Raw genomic sequence first — 21,757 nt, 5'->3', positions numbered from 1 at the left:
GCATCACCCACTCATCAAGGGGTGGTCAGTCTTCTTTCACAGAATCTAAAACGTCCTGGCTTGGAATACTCTGCCCAGAAACTGTCTAATATAAGGAAGTAATTGGTCCTAATACCAGGGGACAGAGGTGGGAAAGGATGTTGATGGAAGCTTCTTCTGTTTAGAGCTCTATTTAATAGCTCTCATTGTTTTGTGGGAGGTTTTTCTTAACTAATATTATATTCATAAAATTTCATGTAAAATAATTGCCCTGAGAAAACCAGTTAACTAAGTTTAAATGATGAAGGATTATTAACTCATTCATGTGAGAGGCTCAACCCTCAATGTATTTCATTCATTCTAAAGAAACTGTTTTGACCATTTTGACCTTAGCCGTTGTAAAACTTGCAGTTATCTAATTTGGGTCAATTTTGAATCTGGGAGGTACAGAAAATAGTTAAATTACGTTTGTTTCTGAAGACAAAATGAGCAATAAAGGAACAAAAGACTCTTCCTTGAACCCAGAGCAGGCTGTTCCTATTCTAAATTTGTCACTAGGTGTCTTAATCTGACTTTTTATAAATCAAAACAAAAATTTAGTTTGAGATTATTCCCTGTTTACCCCCAGGTTTATTTAACCAAATTAAAGATGATGTACATTAATTTTAATCCCAATCTTGATATCATTAACAACCAGGATCACTGCTTCTACGTATTTTTAGATTGTCAAGTCACTAATCTTTTTACTTTTAACTTTTATATATTATCACAGAACTTTAAGTAAAATTAGCTTTTGCAGTAGATTTGTTAAAATCCACTGAGTCAAGAAATACCTAAAATACATTTTCACTCAATACCATAATATTATATGGGTTGCTGTCTTAAAAATATGTGTTTTTTTTTAAATTATTTGCTTTATTTATTTATTTTTTAAATTTTATTTATTTATTTATTTATGGCTGTGTTGGGTCTTCGTTTCTGTGGGAGGGCTTTCTCTAGTTGCGGCAAGTGGGGGCCACTCTTCATCGCGGTGCGTGGGCCTCTCACTATCACGGCCTCTCTTGTTGCAGAGCACAGGCTCCAGACGTGCAGGCTCAGCAATTGTGGCTCACGGGCCGAGTTGCTCCGCGGCATGTGGGATCTTCCCAGACCAGGGCTCGAACCCGTGTCCCCTGCATTGGCAGGCAGATTCTCAACCACTGCGCCACCAGGGAGGCCCTATGTGGGTTTTTGTTTCAAATATGATTGTCCTTGTCACCTTCCCGGAATCATACCCAATTTATATTTCAAAAAATCAGCTAGAGAGGTTGGCAAAAGTAATTTCAGGATAATGTTGTAAATTTTTTAATTTGAAAGTTTTTTTTTTCAAAATTTAACTTTAATTTAAGGATCTAGTATTTTTTTTAATATATTTTTCTTAACCATATTTGCTTATTTATTTATTTATTTATTTATGGCTGTGTTGGGTCTTCGTTTCTGTGCAAGGGCTTTCTCCAGTAGCGGCAAGCGGGGGCCACTCTTCATCGCGGTGCGCAGGCCTCTCACTATCCTGGCCTCTCTTGTTGCGGAGCACAGGCTCCAGATGTGCAGGCTCAGTAGTTGTGGCTCACGGGCCTAGTTGCTCCGCGGCATGTGGGATCTTCCCAGACCAGGGCTCGAACCCGTGTCCCCTGCATTGGCAGGCAGATTCTCAACCACTGCGCCACCAGGGAGGCCCTATGTGGGTTTTTGTTTCAAATATGATTGTCCTTGTCACCTTCCCGGAATCATACCCAATTTATATTTCAAAAAATCAGCTAGAGAGGTTGGCAAAAGTAATTTCAGGATAATGTTGTAAATTTTTTAATTTGAAAGTTTTTTTTTTCAAAATTTAACTTTAATTTAAGGATCTAGTATTTTTTTTAATATATTTTTCTTAACCATATTTGCTTATTTATTTATTTATTTATTTATGGCTGTGTTGGGTCTTCGTTTCTGTGCAAGGGCTTTCTCCAGTAGCGGCAAGCGGGGGCCACTCTTCATCGCGGTGCGCAGGCCTCTCACTATCCTGGCCTCTCTTGTTGCGGAGCACAGGCTCCAGATGTGCAGGCTCAGTAGTTGTGGCTCACGGGCCTAGTTGCTCCGCGGCATGTGGGATCTTCCCAGACCAGGACTCGAACCCGTGTCCCCTGCATTGGCAGGCAGATTCTCAACCACTGCGCCACCAGGGAAGCCCCAATTTGAAAGTTTTTACAAAGTGAATACATTAATATCAAATACCTGATACATATTAGATAAGTGGACAATAAAATTTCGATTTGTCGTGTGTGTGTGTGTGTGTGTGTGTGTGTGTGTGTGTTGATGGTGGTTTATGTTGTTTCAAATATGTGTGGGGATTATAGGAAAAGAAATTAAATTAACTCCCTCATGTTCAACATGTGATTTCCCCCCTCCCTGTCTAAGCATTACAAGAATTCAGGCCAGGATCACACAAAGCCACATGAGGCTATAATAGCCATTTCCTCTTCTGGGGTTTTAGTTTGATGGGTACCCAAGGAAACAAATGCTGTCTACAGATGGTCTTTGCTGCCTGCCCAAACATGTTTGTTTGTTATCAGCGTTGGCCTGACAGGATCTGTTTTCTGAGCCTAACTAGCTGTGTGGGAACTAAAAACTAGTCATTTCATCTCTCTGTAAAATCTCTCTGGAGGAGACTATCCTCAAAGTCCTTTCCATTTCTCAAATCCTTTGACTTAATGGTTCTGTTCCATATCTATCTGGTCTGGGAATTAACTAGTTTACATGGTCAACCAAGTCCTGATCCATATGCAATAGGGCTCCTCCACATCTGTCACAGTAACAATACCTTTCTTCTAACTTATTACAGGGGGTGGAGAAGTTATTTGTTGGTAGGTTATTTGTTGCTGTTTCTTTTCTTTTTTTTAAAGTTTTTTTTTTATGTGGACCATTTTTAAAGTCTTTATTGAATTTGTTACAATATTGCTTCTGTTTTTTGTGGGTTTTGGGTTTTTTTTTATGTTTTGTTTTTTTTGGATGTGAGGTTTGTGCGATCTTAGCTCCCCGACCAGATATCAAACCCGAACCCCCTGCATTGGAAGGCGAAGTCTCAACCACTGGATGGCCAGGGAAGTCCCTGTTGTTGTTGTTTCTTGAATAAGAAAACCACAGCATCTGATGCATATTTTCTAACAACTAGGATATTCTGAATTTTTGTAATATTTTTATATACCTGAATAAAGCATGTAATTTAAACACTGTTAATGTCCAAAGCCACCATGTTTGGAAAAGGCAGGAAATGTCAGAAACTATTTAAGTTGCTTATAAATTGTATCCCAAAGCAAGAAGTTTACTGGACAGGAAGGACCACAACAACAGTAGCTTAGACAAGAAGGGCTTCTCTGAGGCTCTAAGACTGGGCTGGTTGCTCTACCCAAGCACTTTCAGGGCACCCTGTCCTTGCCCCTATTGTCACACCCCAAACTGTGTTGTTTGTTGGCCCCCCTGAGTACACAGTGCAAGTTCTGCGAGGACAGGAATTGTTCATTGATGTACCCTTGACAGTACATCAGGGGTACAGTGCCTGACACATGATAAGGACTCCATAAATAATTATTGAATAGCTGTTGAATAAATAACTGTCTGTCCTCACTTATTGCTATGCCAGGAGCAACAGAAGCAGGCAAGGGTAGCATCACATGACACAGAAATAAGAGGCACCATTATCAAGAGCCTAGTGTTTGGTGGTTGCCAGGTGGACATAGGTTCCTATCAAAGTGTGATCGATGGGATCCCCAGAAATTTCCATTCAATGATGTCCCTATAGTATGTTATACTATACCTGCCTACTCTGGGTAGCACCAAAGGATACAAGACATTTTGATGGGATAATTTTGACGGGACCATTTATCCAACTCTTACACATACCTCAGCAAAATTTGCAGAGTATTAATCATGAGTAGCTAAGCACAAAGAATGAATACTCTTCAAGGAAAAGTGAGTTGGTGTGGGCTATATTTTAACAGGAAATTCCTCTGGCTATATTTCATAGGATCTAGGTGCAGTAACTGTTGTGTAATTGCTCAGCATACCGTTTGGTAAAGGATTAACAAAACCTTTTCCCCTTCTGTGTGAGAATTTAACCTTGGGTTAACTTTCTAGCTCTGTTCCCCTGGCAACCTAATAAAGAGTAGTATATCAACCATGTTGCTAGGCAACATTACATATGGTAGAAATGACCCCGAACTAGTGAACCGTATCCAGACTGGGAGAACTACAAATGCCTGATAGGAAGCCACACCTCTGGGCTTCCCGAACCACAGTGACTCTTGGAAGAGACATGTCTCTTGTGGGGACCCTGGAAGTTATTTCTATGGAGTTGTTATAAGAGATACTTGCCCCCCTGGGACAAGAGGCTTTTAAGCCAGAATAGCTTCCATACTTGCCTGATGTGGTTCTGTCTCCTTGCACCTGAACCACAGGGACAGATGCAGGGACTCCGATGGAGGAGCAACATCTGGCTCTGCCCTGCTGGTGAGCCGTGTTTCCCATCCTATGTCCTTCTAAGCGAATCTGCTGTGGTAGCTTATGAGTTTGAATGTTTCTAAACATTCGATTGTGCCTAAGTAGACCCCTGGAGGACACTATATTACTATTTGCTTGCTTTTTCTGGTGGCAGGAGAAGCTCCTCAGAGACTATGGATAGTAGAAAGATGTGAAACTGTCTGGCATATTCTTCTGCTTCCAAAAAAATCCTAATCATACCCTTCACAGTCTGCATGACAGATAATCCATATCCATTACACATGATCAAGACATATATCTCAAATTGATGCCTTCCCTTAAAATCGCCAAGCTTGTTACTGCTAAACCTTCTTCATCTAAACACATAATCCCAATCCTAACCCCCAATAATTTTTAATATGCTACTGACAGAGGGCCAAAAAAAATCAAATGATGGATATAAAAATTGTTTCCCCAAGCCACAGCTGTCAATGAAGCAGTGGCAGTAGTAAAATTATCCATCTGGAGGGTCAGAACAGATGCTAAATGTCCTCCTCAAGTTATGAAGCTTCCATATCATCTGATCACAATGGTGTGAGTTAGTGTCACCTTTGAAAACTAGGACGTATTAGAAACTAGGCAAACTACCCTTGCCAAACAAACAACTTTTCATTTATCTCTACAGAAGCATTATTTGAAGAAAAGAATTCAAATTTTCAGAGCTTTAATGAAAGGTTTGAGGAACACAGCAATATTTGGTGGAAATATGGAGCAAAAATCAATGAAAACATTGCCTATCATAAGCAACTGAATAAAGCACCCCCCTTTTGGGGTAAAAAGATAGCACGAACACATGAAAGCACAAAGCAAGCGACAAAGGACCAACAATGACAGGAAGTACAGTGGTAATGCTCAAAACAGAGTGTAAAAAAAAAAAAAAAACAGAGTGTAGCAGGGACTTCTCACCCACCCCATCCCCTTGCCCCTCTCTACCCTATTACACTACACTTCACAGAGATAATTCTATTGTCAGTGCACAAAAGACACACAAGAAAAACCTAGACATCCAAATGAAACAGCAAGAATTCAAGTGACCAAAGGCCACTCCAGTCTCCCCACCGCCCTCAGAATCAGTGCATGCAGCCCTGCCTGTTGCCTTTCTCTACGTGGGGTTTATTACAACATCAATTCACAACAACAACAAAATAAAAAACCCTTCGTAGTATTCTGAACCTCCAGAATACTCAATTTCACAACATTCTGCAGACCACTGGGTCAATAGCTTTCTTAAGGAATATTCAGAGTATAGTGACCACCAAAATATTTACATCAGACTGGCATCTTTCTGCCAAATGACCAGAAGCCATGATGCTCTATGTCATTTCTAAAGGTATTACAGATCCAGGCCTTATTTATATTCCTTTCCAACACCTATGAAAGCCTGTTCCCTTCTCCCAAAAGAAACAATTTCCCAAGGGTACCACTTTTCAATCCCATTACAAGTAAAAATCCTGTTCCCATCCATGCAGTATATGTAATATTAGAAAAAAAAATCCCTTTGCAGAAGAGGCAGGGAAGCTCATATGTGGCATTTTTTTTCTGACTAGAATTTATTACATTTTCACTTAGTCTCAAAAATATTAAAAAGTCCAAAGAAAATTAGTATCACCCATAATCCACCACCAAGAGGCAAACTGGTGTACATTCTACCAAATGTTTCTTTCTAGGATATATATATATATGTTAGGTGACATTATATATACCCACACACATGAATTCTTAGCCCTGTATATGTATGTGTGCATTAGAACCATCATTTTTACTTACTATTACATTTTGAGCCCTTCCCCATGCCCTCAAGAATTCTATAATAAACAAAGATGTTGAGAATATATTTGAAAGTGGATGCACATCACCCAATTTTTTTTCCATAGGAAGAATTCTCCAGCTGGGTTGTGGGATGAGGGGGCAGGAATATTTTAATGTCTCTCCTAAGTATTGTCTTTGAAATATTTGTATGATTTTCCAGGCTCCACTCTCACCAGGAGTATGGGAGCGTCTTTTCACTCTACTGCAGGTTAGGTCCCTAAACCTCTGTCACTGTGTAAGGGGAGAACGGTCCCACATCATTCCTATTTCTTCAGTTTAAATAAGGAATGACAATATTTTTCAGATTTTATTTTAGATTATTTTGTGAATTGCCTGTTAATATATGGTCTTATTTTTCTATGTTAGCATTGGTCTACAACTACTTGTTAATAAAACCACACTGTATGTTGTCAGGTATTTTGAAAGTGCTAACACAGGTCAGCAAGACACTTTTAAAATTTTAAATATACGTAATTTTTGTCTGTAAGTAATCAGAGCTATAGACGTTTTTAAAGCTGTTCTTTTATATATACACACACTATGGCCAGGCTGTTTTATTCTATTGAACTTCTTATTCTTAAGCCTGTACTGCAGTATTTTATTTATTTTTAAAGTGTGTTTTAATATCTTACAGTGAAGTGTCTTCAAAATTACTCTTCCTTTAAATATCTGCTTATTACATACAGTCATTTGTTTTTCTAAATAAACTTCAGAACTATTTTGTCAAGTTAAAAAAAAAAATCCCTTTGCAAACTTGGACTGAATATGCCAGAAAGATGCCAAATATAAACTAAATCACTAATGGTCTGCGTTGGGCCCAACTGTGAATTTACTTATAAAAATATCACCAACTCCACAAATTAAACCTCAAAGACACTGTGCAGATTATAAATACTGACCACCAAATGGGAACATAAATTTAAAACTGAGGACAGTTTATTATCTGATAGTCCACACAGAGGAAGTATCTCCTTTAAAAGTGACAGAATTCAGCGACCGAATTCAGTTATTCCCAATGCCAACACGCAAACTCCAAACAGCCAATGTCTCCAGACATTGCCAGATATATGTACTCTGGGGGGCAAAATCACCCCCAGTTGAAAATCACTGTCTTAGAGTGTAATCTCTAATGTAAAATTTTTTATTTTGCACCCAGTGATGTGAATAGGTTATGGGGTCACCAGAGAGGATCACTGCTCTGCCAGAGAAAGCAGGCAGAGCGTTGAACTGTGAGGTAGAAAAGTCATATTAAAACATCAGAAATGCTTTGAATGGAGAGAGCAAAAATATCAAACATAACTCCCTGCAAAGTATATCTTCTACACCTCCTTTTAGGTTTCCCTTTTGCTAAGGTCCTGCTTTTAAAACAATGCTAATATTTTCATTTCTGGTAAGAAGTGTTTCTGGTCCTTGAAAATTTTCAATGTGTAATTCTTGATCTAGAACAATAATTTTCCAACTATCTCTGTTAATAGACTGGTTTTTAAACTTCCAGTCTACTTCAGGCCAATGTGTGGTCCTACTGTGTGGACTGGGATCCAGGAATTCAGCTGCTGTCTGGGGCCAGCACCATCCTAGGGTTCTAACTTCTATTGAGAAGTACAGTTTAAACACCTCCTGAACCCTTCAATGCTAACATTTATTTACAAGCCAATTTACAATTTTTTGATTATCTCTTTTTGTTCAAGAGGCAGAAAGGAAAGTGTTTTTGTTTTGTTTTTTACCATCTTTTGAAATACAACTATAGTAAAATTAAAGGAAGAAAATTCATTTTGGATACTTTAACATAAGACAAAATTATGAAAGTGCCTTAAATATCTTTAATCCCTAATATTTCCTGCTCTTTAGACTTTTAAAGAAGTACAGTCTCTTTTGTTAGAATAATTGCATGGCTGCAAAGTGGGTGAAAAGCAGACTTGTTTTAAAAACCTGTTCTTCTAAGTAACCTTCCCTTTCCCTCCAAAGGATCTTTTAAAAGGTAAACAATTTAGACATATAACTTGCTTATATTGGCTTACCTTTTCCCTCCAATTAAAGTTCTATTCATAAACGAAGTAAAGGAATGTCAGTGGTGGCTGCATTTCCAGGTTACACAGCAGTGGCTCTTGGAAATGGCTGGAAAATGCATAGGAGCATTTTGAGTTTTGCCCAAATGCCTTGTTTTATGATCATAAAACAGGTTATTTGTGTGCAAAGAATTGTTAAATCCCAAGCCAGACAGGGAAACCACCCAGACCTGGGCTCTCAGGCTCCCTTGCCGGGGCTAACTTAAAATTTAATTCAACGGGGCAAGTCACAGTGCCATAAGGAAACTTTCAGCTCATTTCCATGCTTGTCTGCACATAAATGCCCCCAGCCTTTAAAACTGCAATCTTAGATTTAGAAAGTAATTTTTACAGTCATATAGCCAGACGGCCCTGTCTGCCTTATATCAAGGAAACTTTCTCCTTAATACTTCACCAGAAAATTAAAGTACGGAATTCATTAGGAGAGGCTTGGCAGAAGTAAGATTGATCTCAAAACTTAATATGTTCTTGCCCACCTTTTCAGAGAAAGAGGATGACGACACAGGAATGCAGAAAGATTGAGACACTATGAAAAAAGTATGGAGATTTTCTTATCTCCCTCCCAACCAGAGTTTGGATGCACGGCAGGAAAAACGGGACGCCTCAGAGCCAACCTTGATTCACTCAGAAAGCTTTCAGAAATCAGGGGCGGCACTAAAAAGTCCTTTGAGTCAGAATCCAACCTCCACCATGTAGTCTAACAGAAATGCAAATAATTAACAGTGAAAAAATGTTCCTCTCAGGGTTCCACAAAATTGGACAAAGGGTGGCTTTCAACCACAGAACTGGCAAGAACAAATTCTAAACCCTCTTCTCCACTAATTTATTGCTACGTAAGCATCTCTCCATCTGATAAGCTGGGCTGAATTTGGGGTCTATCATCCGAATCCTCTCCGCCGGGGTCGTTTTCCTCACCAGACTCCACGTAGATTGGCCAGTCATTGTCTGTGTCACTCTTTTCTTGGCTCTCGGACGAAGCCTCCACCAGGCTAAGGTTGATGGGCATCAATTCGTCATCATCATCATGTGTGTCTGTAACGCAGGTGCAGCTGTCACACAGCCCGAAGCGCCGCAGCCCCTGCGACAGGTGACTTGTGAAGGTTCTTCTGCAGCCCTTGCAGATAATTGGACGGTTGGACCTATGGACCTAAAATCACCAGCACAGTAAATGTCACAGAAAAGGGGTTGAGTCATGGCCTTCAGGGCCCCATGAGACATGGCCCCTCGCTGACCCTCCAGTCTCATTTCTCACCACTCTCCCTCTTGCTCTCTCTGCCACAGTCTCAGCCTCACCAAGGTCCTTTCCACCCCAGGGCCATCGGACATGCGTGGAGTGTGCCCTCCTCCCCCCGTCACCCCTCCCTCCTTACTAATGCCTTCCCCCCCCCCCCACAGCTGTACCGCGCAGCTTACGGGGATCTTAGTTCCCCAACCAGGGATGGAACCCGCATCCTCGGCAGTGAAATCTCAGAGTCCTAACCACTGGACCGCCAGGGAATTCCCACTAATGACTTTCAAGGAAGTCTTCTCTGATGCTCCAGGCCAGATTAGGTCCCCCAGCTACATAGTCTCACCTATACTTCTCCCTTTGTTTTATTTCTAACAAATCATTGGTAAAATTCACTAGATTCTAAGCTCCAAGAGGTCACGGACTATCCTCATTCATGTTCTCTGTCCTCTGTCACATTTGTTACTACATCCCTAGTGCCTGGCATATAAAGGGCACTCAGTGAACCGATTAGGATTTTAGGCATGGCCTCTTACGTACCTTGGATTGTTTAGTTATTAGGAAGGCAGATTTGCCAGACAGTGTATTCTCTAAAAGTGCCAGCAGATGCTTCACCCTTGACTTTTTCATTGATAAATGCATTCCTTACTTATGAAAAGAGCTTTGCATACTAGAAAAGAGAACCTGATCTCCTACTCCATGCAGCTCCTTGTGAGGGCAGCAGTCCCAGGGGTCCCCTCTGTATAAGGAACTATCTTTCTAATGCATGCACTTTTCAGAAACTCCAGCCAATAGGGGATCTGTGAATCAATCAGAGCCTCTCTTTTAGAGAGCTCTGGATGCAGGCTACACACAAGAGGCAGTGACAGAGAGAGGCTGATGCAGGAGAAGGGCCAACAACGATACCCAGGTTGCTGGAGTTGCCGTTACATCCTGACCTTTGTCCCTGCTTCCCCTGAGGTTTCCTGGGCTGCCTATGCTAAACCCCCAATGCCTGAGCCAACCCGAGTGTGTATGTGACCCTTGCAACCTGATGGAGCCTTTGAAGACCACCTCTTTGGGCTGCAGTAGACTGGACCTCGTACAAAGTGGAAAAATAGAGGGAATGAGGATTCCAACCAATGAAACATCTTAAAGGTACCCAGGGACCTATTGTTGTCTGGTTATTAGATCCTTAGCAGATAAATGATTCACAAAGATTCTTCTCCCATTCTGTGGGTTGTCTTTTCACATTCTTGATAGTGTCTTGAAATCCAAACCATTTTTATGTTGGATTTTCCAAAGACTGATTGCCTTGCTCAAAGACAATCTTAAATGCAATGCCTTTCTAAATGGCCTGAATGCTTTTTAGCAGGTAGGAATCACCCACTCATATGGGAGACAGAATCCTAGGCGGCAGCCAGTGGGAGGGGAGGTCCGCTTGGGCAGGGGTCCTCTTTGTTGCTCACAGGTAGCCCTATAAATGGCAGTATATCTCTTCCCCACCCCGGGGTGCTGAGGTTGGGTGGGAAACCGAGAATGCAGCTTACCTCTGGCATCACACCACAGAGAACAGACCCACAATCCCCTGTCTAAGCCTCAGTGTTCTCTGCCTTTTGACAACCATCCCTGACTAGGGTCTAAACTTTCTTAACTTTCCTCCTAAGAAAACTAGTCTGTTACCATGTAAGTTTTAACTTTCTCTAAGTGCCACCAACCCAGGTGTAACTTAGTAGCAGAAATACATGTTTAAAATTCTCTGGAAATACCCCAGTGGACAGAAAAGAGAAAGACAGGCTGGCCTTTTGCCCTCACGTTAGACAAACGTCATGAACCACCCCCACTCCCACCCCACCGTCCTGAGAGAACCGCCGGCTCCTCCACTTACGCTGAGCGCGTGGCCCCGCAGATGCTCCTGTCGGGTGAACCTCTTGCCGCAGGTCTCACAGGGGTAGGGCCGCTCCCCCGTGTGTGAGCGGATGTGCCGCTTAAGGATGCCCTTCTGTTTGGCAGTGTAGGGGCAGAAAGGACACTTGTGCAGCTTGATGGGCACCACCAGCACACCACCTGCGGAACCAAATGGTACTGTAAGCAGCAACAACACTGGCCGCCCTGCGATGGACGGGATCCAGAGCAGGGGAGTTCGACCAGCCCAGGTCGAGAAGAAGGACCACCAACTCCACCAGCAGCTAACAGCAAAACATTGTCTGCAAATTGCAACTCTGGTTCCCAGTCAGCCAGAGGAGAAGGTGGGCTTCTGATATAAGATTGCAAGGAATGCTGTAAGGCCTCAGCTTTGAAACTTCTCTGTGGCTCACAGTTAGAAAACACAGCTTATATTACAACCTTAGAACACATATACCTTCATGTGGACAACTTGAAAAGCTTCCCAAAATAATACTCACTCTGATAATGTCTATTCTCTTTGATTTCATTTTAGGACAATAATGATTGAGACCCTGCTATAGACTGAATTTCATCCCCCTCAAATTCATACATTGAAGCCATAACCTCCAATGTGACTATATGTGAAGACAGGGCCTTTAAGGAGGTAATTAAGGTTAAATGAGGCCGTAAGGGTAGAGCTCGAATCTGGTAGGACTGGTGTCCTTATAAGAAGAGGAAACTATGCCAGAGATGGCTTTCTCTCCCTACTCTTGCACAGAAGAAAGGTCATGTGAGCACCAGCAAGAAGGCAGTCGTATGCAAGCCAGAAAGAGAGCTCTCACCAGACACCAACCCTGCTGGCACCTTGATCTTGGACTCTGCACCTCCAAAACTGTGAGACAATAAATTTCTGTTGTTTAAACTGCTCAGTCTGTGGTATTCTGTTATGGTTGCCTGAGCTGGCTAATACAAACCTCCTGAGTTGATTTAATGACCCTCAAAAGTTTGAAAAAACTATTATGATGGAACAGACCACTGGGTCAGGATTCATGCTTTCTTTGACAGTAGCTCCTAATAATAGCTTCCAGGCATGTGTAGAAGTGGTTTGCTATGATGCAGACTCTACATTGTTTGGAGTTCATATTAACTCTATACATCTGAAATCATCAAATATCTTAAAAATTCACTTAAATTTTTTAGAACTCTTTTTTTTCCACCTTGCTCCTACACCCGTTAAGGTGACAACATGATTATTACTCACATGTATAAAAACTGTTCCTTTCAAGTTTCCTGAGTTACCCTTATTGTAGTATTCCAAGATTTGTCTCCTCTATCCATGCCCTTCAGAATTTTACAGACTTTGATCACATCATATTATATGTGGATGCACTAGTAACACAAGCTTTCCAGGCACAGAAACCTGAGTTCAAGTACTGGCTCTACCACTTACCAGCTGTGTGACCTTGCACATCTCACTTAACTTCTCTGTGCTTTACTCATCTGTAAAATAAGGATGATAATAGTTCCCACCTCACAGGATTGTGGTAAGAATGAAATGAGGTAATGGCTAAAGCACAGCAGCTGGCATATAGTAAGCTCTCATAAATGTTAACCATTTTTGTCACATCATCATCACCTGGGTGTTTCTTTCCTGATTAAGCTGGCCAGGCTCTTGTGGTTTCTCTTAACATGGGAGTAACTCCTTTTCTCTGGGACCTTCTCAGGACACCTAATAGGGCTTTACCTTTCCTGAGGTGCTGCCAAAAGTATGGCAAACTGAATGTCAAGTGAGAACCCAACATCATTCTATGTACGGGTGAAGATTATTCTCTTTAGTTTCTAGTTCCCATCCTGATAATGCTTAACATTTTGCATAATCTATAGTGACTCCAAAATCTGTTTCCCAGAATAAAAGCAGCAGCTCATGGCTCAACACTGCATATATATGTTGGATTATTTATTTCTCACTGATCACACTGGTACTGAGATGTCAGTTCCCTGCTCACTCCTCTGGCACTGTGGACTCTTCCCATCATTTATCCCCATCAGCCTGGCATTGTACTATCACCTTCTTCCCGACTATAAAAACATTCAGTAAAATGGGTCCAGTGTTAATCCTTGGAAAAAAACAACTGTTAACTATTTTTCCATCAGAAAAGTATGAATTATCACAACACTTTCCTTCCTCTCTTATGATCTGATTGCTCCAAAAAAACACAGTTCACCTGAATGCCTATTACATGCGAGGCACTGTGTCAACGTGCATCTTTACCAAGATACCTGTTTCTTCCCTCAAGAAGTTAAGTGTAGCAGGAGAGAAAGACATGGAAACAAATTCATACAATATAATATAACACATGCAAAGTTCAAAGTGATGAAGAAATGTAGAAAAGAAAGTAATGAATTCTCTCCTGGAGTTCAGAGAAGATTTCACAGGAGAGATGACCTTTGAGCAAGGTTTTAAAGGATGAATAGGAGTTCACTGGGAGTTTGAGAAAGAGAAAGGTATCTCAGGCAGGGGAACAACACATGCTTAGGTACAGAGGTAAATGAGAATATGAAATATTAAGTGGGGTGGAGAGGGATGAGGAATGAAGCCGAGGAAAGGGCAAGGAAAGGTCAAGAAGGTCACATTCATGCATTTATTCAACAAATTTATACTGAGCACCTATGATGTACCAGGCTGTGTTTTAAGCCCTGGGGACACAGCAGTGAACAGAAAATACAAAATTCCCTGCCTCTGCAATGCTGATATGTTAAGGAACTTGGACTTCATTCTCTAAGCAGGTGGGGTTTTAAGCTGGGAAGGTACAAGGTGAAACTTGACTTTTAAAGGATCCCTCTGGGGATAATGCAGGGGAAGGATTTAAGAGAGGCAAGATTAAAGGCAGGAAGTCCAGGTGGGAGAGGATGAGCGATGACGTGAATTAAAGCCACGGCTGTGGAGGTGGAGAGGAGGAGAAAGGTTTGAGAAGTAAAATTAATAGCACTCGATGACCACGTTGGGGAGGAGAGAGCAGGGAAAGAGAAGATTCTAAATGACACCGATTCTGGTTTAGCTGACTTGGTGGGTGACGGTGGAATAAACCGAGGCAGGGAACACAGGAGGAAAAGGAGGTGCAGGATGGGTGAGAAGGTCGGTTTGGGTTTTACGATGTTTCAGGCAGGCTCAGAGCATCCATGGGGGAATATCTGGGTTAGACAGATAAATCTGGAGCTCAGGGAAAGAAGAGAAGAATATAGTTTTGAGAGTCCTCAGCAGATTGGAGTGGTTGCTTTAACTGAGGTCTGGCTCTCCCCTAAGCACCCTGCTTCCCTTAACCCACTGCTTTGACACCCTGGATCAGGGGAGGGTGGGTCTTCCTTGTGCTTCACTGTCATCTCCAGACCACTGTCCCTCCCTCCTTCCTTAAAAACCCTAAGATCTTTTGGAGCTCATCCCATCAGATGATACTGCTACCCATCCTTGTTACAGTTATCCAGGAGCCCCTAGATCATCCCCTCACTCCTTGGAGATTTGATCACATTGCCTTCAGACACAACTCCTGGCATAATTCTTGGTGTGAATACCGAAAATGACCCTTGCAATACCCTGGCCTCTCTGTTCCCGGACCTCCTTTCTTCCAAAGACCTTATCCTCCACTCCACCTCAGCCACCCAATCCTAGACAAAGAGCTCTCAACTCTGCCTGCATATTAGAATCATCTGGGAAGCTTAAAATGAAAATAAATACTGATGTCCAATCCCCATCCCAAGCTAATGGGTGGGGTGGGACCCAAGCATCATATTTTTAAAGCATCCTTCCCAGTCTAATGTACAGACAGGGATGAGAATCATGGCCCCATACCTAGATATTGCCAATAACTGTACTCACTCCATAACCCACATTTCAAGCGCTCCACTTTCCAATCACCGTTTTATATCTTTCCAGCTCACCCCGTAGGTGTTCCTTCTCTACTGGGACGTCCAAGCCATGGACTATACTGCCATTTTACTGCCCTTCCCCTCCTCGAGTTCTCATTCCCCTCCTTCCCCAGCTGAGTGCCTATAGCCCATCAATGAAACCACTCCTTTGCATATACCCTCAGCTGCCTTGGTCCACTATCTCCCTCTATCTGCATTCATCTAATTCAGTATAACCCTCTGCCTATTCTGTAGGTGAAACAAGGCAAGTTAACATCACTGGAAAAAAATGCACAACTCTGGTCCGGTCTCACTTTAAATCAATCCAACCATCACCATCTGACTACCATAATATCAAAAGAGCCCTTGGTTCTGCCCAAGAACCCTAAGTATTTCCCTGGTTCATTCACTCTCCCACTCTTCTCAGTGACTATTTCATACCTTCCCTCTGCTCAAATCTCCCACCCCTCCTACCCCTTCCTCACTGTCAGCTGCTGTCCTTGCTTCTTATTTCATTGAGAAGGCGGAGCAAGCAAAGAGAATGTCTACATGGTCCCAGCCACCCCCCAACCTCCAATATGAACACATCTAATCCGCTTTCACTCCTGTTACTATGAATGAATTGTTCTCACTCCCATCCAAGGCGAGACCATCCCTCCATTTATACATGGGACCCCCATCTCTCCTCGATCTATCCATTGTCCCTCACTCTTCCATTATCATTTATCTTCCTCTCTCCTGGATCATTCTCATCAGTAAATAAATGCTTTTAGATTCTCCACCTTAATAAAAACCTTAACCTCATATGCCCCTTCAGCCATGGAAGCATTTCTTTGTTCCCTTCACAGCAAAATTTCTTGAAAGAAGCATCTATACTCACTATCTTCACGTCTACGTCTGAGGTCTCTTTTAAGCCTACTGTTTGGTCTTTTGTCCACCACTTCATTGATACTGCTCATCAGTGACCTCTCCATTACTAAACCCAATGATCAGTTCTCAATCTGCCTATACACAGTACTGGACATAGTTGATTTCTCCTTTTTCTTGAAACATTTTCTCCTCTTGGCATCTATCACTCTTTCTTGATTCCCTCCTACCTCACTGGCTGCCCCTTCTCAGTTTCCTTAGCTGGTTCCCCTATTTTCCTGACCTCTGAATGTTGGGTCAGGGATCAGTCCTTAGATCTCTTGTCTTCTCCTTCTAGATCTATAGGTTCATGGAACATACAGGTTTTAAATTCCATAGACCCATTAATGACTCCCAAATTTATATCTCAGCTCTGATTTCTCCCCAGAACTCCAAACATAGAGATGTAATTACTTACTGCACGCCTTCAATGGGATATCCAAAAGGCACCACAAACATAACATTTAAATCAATCACTCAAGCTAAAAACCGTAAGGTCACCTTTAACGCCTCTTTTTCTCATACCACTTATATAAGGCATTAGCAAATCTGGTCAGCTCTACCTTTCAGAGACAGTATAGTCCTAATCCAACCACATCTCACCTCTCTACTGCTACCACACTGATTCAAGGAGCACAGCTCTCACCTGGGTTATTGCAGTCACCTCCTAAACGGTCCTGCTGCTCCCACCTATGCTCCCCTATAGTCGATGCTCCCCTCTGGTCAACAGGAGAGCAAGAGGCCCACTTAGGAGGTGACAGCACACAATACCCAGAGGGATCCTTTTAATACATGTCATCTCAAGTCGCTCTCTGCCAAGACCCTCTAGTGGATTTCCTTCTAAGAGCAATATTCAAAGGCCTTCTCATGGCCTTCAACACCCTCCCCAGTCTGCCCTCACTCAACCTCTCTGAACTTATCCCCCACCACTCTCTGCTTTGCTCACTCCACTCCAGCCACACCAGCATCCTTGCTGTTCCTTTCATTCACTTGCCAAGTGTGATCCTACACCTGGGCCTTTGCACCTTTCTCTTCCCTCTGCCTGGAATGTTCTCCCTGATATCTCTACAGTTTGCTCGCTTAAAGGCAACCTGTTAGAAAGGCCTTCCTGGTCAACACTAAATAAAACAGCATCCCCTTCACCTTCTATCAACTTTGTCCCTGCTTTAGTTCTTCTTCATACTATATATGTACTTATTGGTTTATTGTCTGGCTCCCTATGCTAGAATATCAGCTCCATGAGGACAAAGACTGTCTTCTGGTCACTGCGATGAATAGTCCCTGGCATATAGGAAGTGCTCAGTAAATATCTGTTAAATGAATGAATGAACAGGAATGATAAGCTGTTGAAGAAGCAAGGCAATGGTGGAATGCTGACACACTGACATTAAATGACCCCATGATGAGGCTGAAAAGGAATGGGCAGAGGTAAGAGCAATGGGTACTTGTAGTGTCAGAAGCCAGGGGAGGAAAGAATTTCAAGAAGGAAAGATCAGAGTTAACTACCAAGAGTAGTCAAGAAAGATAACACCTGAAAATCACTCCCTGGATCGGCCCTGGAAATGTATAGCTTACCTCATGACAGTGGTTTCAGGGAAGGGGGAGTTGGTGGTAGTGTCAGAGCACAGTGGGCTGAGAAAAGATTGGGAAGTAGAACAGTGGAGGTGGCCGATATAGATGAACTTTTCAAGAACCAATGGCAGGTGCTGGAGCTGGGGATGGGAGGTCCAGGGGAGGAGAGATTATAGGAGGACCATGTGCTTTGACAGTGTCTGTTAGTGTCAGAGATGAGCAATGTGAACACAGAACTACTGTAACAGCCTCCTGACCGTCTCCCTGCCCGTGTCTCCCATCTCTGCACCATCTTGTGCTGAGGCCAAATTAATCTCTCCTGTCCACTCCCAAGCTCCGAAACTACTAAACATTCTCCTGTGCCTACAGATAGAAACCCACATTTTAGCATTTAAGCTTTTCCATGATCTGGCTACAGTTTCTCCCCATGTCTTCTCTTCTTACCTTCAGATGCCACTTTTTTTTTAATTGAAATATAGTTTGATTTGCCATATTATGTTAGTTTCAGGTGTAAAGCAAAGTGATTGTTATACGTATACATGTATTTTTTTCAGATTCTTTTCCATTATAGGTTATAACAAGATACTGAATATAGTTCCCTGGGCTATACGGTAAGTCCTTGTTGTTTATCTCTTTTATATATAGTAGTGAGTATTCAGATGCCACTCTCATAAAGCCTCTCTGACTTACCAGTAGGAAGCCAGTTCTGCTTCTGGACTACTGTGAAACTCACACCTCCATCTGTCGTCCAGCCCTAGTACCTTTCTATCACACGGTGCCGTTTACACACCTCTTAACTCCTCTAAGACGCCATCAGTTCTCTGAGAGCTGGAGCCACATCTGACTGACCTTTGTATCTTCACAAGGAAGGTGCTCAAATATTTAAGCAAATAAAGGAATAACCAAACAAATCAGTCCTACTCTGTGCCTTGGCACTTGGAATAAACGTAGCCCAGAGCCAGGTGAACCGAATCAACACCTGGCGGACAACAGGCATGGCAAGCGGCTGGGGTGGCTGCCTTGCCACAGACCCCTGTAGCTGGAAAGCTGCCTCTACAGATGGACAGATGGACCTGAATGAGGGTGACGTACAGCTGAATTACTATTTCTTGATACTTGTGCTTCCAGGCAGAGGGGTTGACAGACAAAACCAGTGCACTGAAATCCTCTATCCGCTTGGACTGCCTTCACAGTTTGTTTTATGAGTGAAACGAAGCCAGCCAGGGTTGCTAGTATTAGCTGTGACATTTACCAGCTCTGCATTCTTAAGAAACTCACTAAACCCTCTTGGGTCTCAGTTTCTCCACACTTCTTCTACCTAACTCATGGGGCATTATGAAGGGCTGATGGATGGGAAAGGGGGACACAGTCTGTGAAGTGCTACTATATACACGGAAATTAGATTTCAACAAGTTCCCAGAGTGTAGTCACTGAAAACAGCCGCTACCTTTTACCTGCTGGTTAAGCCACTGTCTCTGAGGACCAGAAACCGTACTTTCAAGTTTTTCAAGTCAAGTTTTAATCGGACATACAGAGCATTCTTGATTTTTAAAAAAATGAAATTTAGATGCAGGAATGAAGTAATCTTTCATTAAAAACTGTAAAAATGAAAAAAAAGAAAGAAATTAAAAGTCTCCAGACAGACTCAGTTTTCCTGGGTCTCTCCTATGTGTTCATGTTACTAAATTTTTGTTTGATTTTCTCCTGTTTAAAAAGTCTACCAAAGGATACAAGAAATTTACTCACATGAAACCAAATTCAACTCTAAAATATTCTCCAGTAAATCACACCATCAACCACAGCATGTTAACTGAGTGTCTACATGGGCCAGGCACCATGATTGACACAAAGTAGGATAAATTTCCTACCTGTATAGAACATGTTCTCATATGTGAGAAAAAATTCTGAAAACCTTTTCATTTGGTCCTCAACCCTGTGAGAAAGGCAAGGTGGGGGTGATTATCTCCTGAACAAAAAGGGTTCAAAGAAATGTCATGATTTAACCAAAGTCTCTCTGCTGGTTAGTGGAAGAGAATGGGTTCTTTCCATGTCTCCATACTGCACTCAACATGCTTATACTCTAGTTGCAGAGGTAAAAGACAAACATACGTGAAGAGGCAATGCCCTGCACACAGCAGGTGCTCAATTAATACCTACTGGCGGTGGTGGCAGTGATAACGTGGTGATAACAGTGGCGGTGGTGATGGTGGTGATGATGATGGTGATGATGATAATAGTGACAATGCCAGTGATGAGGATGACAGTGGGAGACCAGAAGGCACACAAGTGTGTGCTAAATGAGTGGCAGAGACGATGGAGGCTCATGGAGCTCACCTGAGTCCTCTCCATACCAGTCAGTCTGCACATCCATCATGGAACTCATGGCTGCTACTTCTGCACCACCTGGTCTTCCCTCCAAACTCCGAGAAAAGTGCTGGTCCGCGTCCTCTTTGCTCTGGACGGCACTGTGGCGCAGGAGCACCTCCAGGAATTGCTTCACATGGTAGTTACTGTAAGCCAAGTCGACCGCCTGGCCTCTGGGCAAACCCTCCTCCCCGTGGGCCAGGCTCAGCGGGGCAGTACGCTGCTGCAGCTGTCCGCCCACCTCCACCTCCACTCCCTCGGCATCGAACTCCACCTTGGGCTCCATCTGTTTGGGTCGAATGGAGCGGTCGCTGTCCACTGAGCCACCGCCCTGGCTGTCTTTCCCCACCAGTGCCAGAGGGTGGCAGCCTCTGCAGTCACCACGGGGGGACTCTCTTGGCCGATCCACACTCTCTTCCCCCTCGGCAGGAGAGACCAAGTTCTTGGTCTCACAGGAGGTCCCTTCCCTGCCTGAACTGGGGCTTCCACTCTCCACCCGGTGAGCCGCTGCTGCCGCTGCCGCTGCCGCTGCTGCCACCGCTGCAGCCACAGCGGCCTCCTTCTCCATCTTCCCGCAGATGTCTAGGGATGATCTGATGTATGTCTTGCAGAAGTTCACCACGTCGTTCATCTGCAGGTAGCTGGCAGCCGACATAACTTCAATCACGTTCTCCCCACACAAATCCAACTTCCCAGAATAGAGGAAGTCTAAGATGGTGGAGAAGGCGTCGGAGGTGACGATGTCCAAGGAGGCGGTGCTGTGCCGCCCGCTGTCCTGGATGTAGTGAATGAGCAGGGCTCGGAAATAGCCGCTGTTGGCAAACAAGATGTTCCTGTGGGCCTTGAAGATCCGCCCTTCCACAATGATGCTGCAGTCACAGAAAAAGTCCCTCTGCCGCTGTTCATTCAACTCCCCCAAGAGCTTGGCGTAATAGGATTGCATCTCCATTTCTCCACCAGCTGCTGCCGCTTGGAGTAACCTGGATCTCTGCCAAGATTTTTTTGTTTTTCAGTTAATTCACAAATCCCAACCTTACAAATAAGATGTTCGTTTTTTGTTTGTTTGTTTTGTTTTGTTTCTCTTTTAATTCTTCCAAAAACCCTGGTTGAGTAATGTCTTTATAATATGGGCTGTTTGGGATCTAACAAAAATCAAAGGTTGTCTAACTGGGTTAACTGATGAAAACAAGAAAAGTAACTATTCCTAATTGTACATGGGTGCAGTACTTAGTATTTTACATGGATTCTTTCAATGAATTTTTATAAAAACCCTACGAGTAAGTACTAATATTATACGTTACAATACTGTACTTATTAATACTGTACTTTTGAGACTCAGAGAAGATAGGAGATGATCCAGCTGCAAAAGAGCCAGGACTCAAAACCTCCAGAGTTCATACTCTTATAAATTACATTCTACTTTCTTCAAGGCTCAAAATATAAATAATACCTGAATCTAAGAATTACAGTCTCCAGGTGAGTCCCCAGCATCCCAATACAGAAC

At 42.8% G+C, this 21,757-nt stretch overlaps 1 protein-coding gene across 1 annotated transcript; it reads right to left on the bottom strand.

Moving 5' to 3' along the window:
- Positions 1–8,387: 8,387 nt before the first annotated feature.
- On the bottom strand, positions 8,388–21,202 carry ZBTB8B (zinc finger and BTB domain containing 8B). Its single transcript, XM_007182453.2, has 3 exons — positions 20,224–21,202; positions 11,510–11,688; positions 8,388–9,561 (listed from the first exon to the last, which is right to left on the bottom strand). Exons 1-3 carry the CDS (start codon positions 21,200–21,202, stop codon positions 9,244–9,246), a joined length of 1,476 nt encoding a protein of 491 aa, XP_007182515.2. The 3' UTR covers positions 8,388–9,243.
- Positions 21,203–21,757: the final 555 nt, after the last annotated feature.

This window comes from Balaenoptera acutorostrata, chromosome 1, assembly GCF_949987535.1.
Source record: "Balaenoptera acutorostrata chromosome 1, mBalAcu1.1, whole genome shotgun sequence".
NCBI classification, from domain to species: Eukaryota; Metazoa; Chordata; class Mammalia; order Artiodactyla; family Balaenopteridae; genus Balaenoptera; species Balaenoptera acutorostrata.
Note: the sequence above shows the minus strand (reverse complement) of the source record. Positions and strands in the feature narration are given on the sequence as shown.

Coding starts and splice junctions, on each gene's coding strand:
- ZBTB8B (XM_007182453.2), bottom strand. CDS start 21,202: ATGGAGATGCAATCCTATTACGCCAAGCTCTTGGGGGAGTTGAATGAA. Junction 11,689..20,223: donor CTGGTATGGAGAGGACTCAG/GTGAGCTCCATG, acceptor TTGGTTCCGCAG/GTGGTGTGCTGGTGGTGCCC. Junction 9,562..11,509: donor TGCGGGGCCACGCGCTCAGC/GTAAGTGGAGGA, acceptor TGGTGATTTTAG/GTCCATAGGTCCAACCGTCC.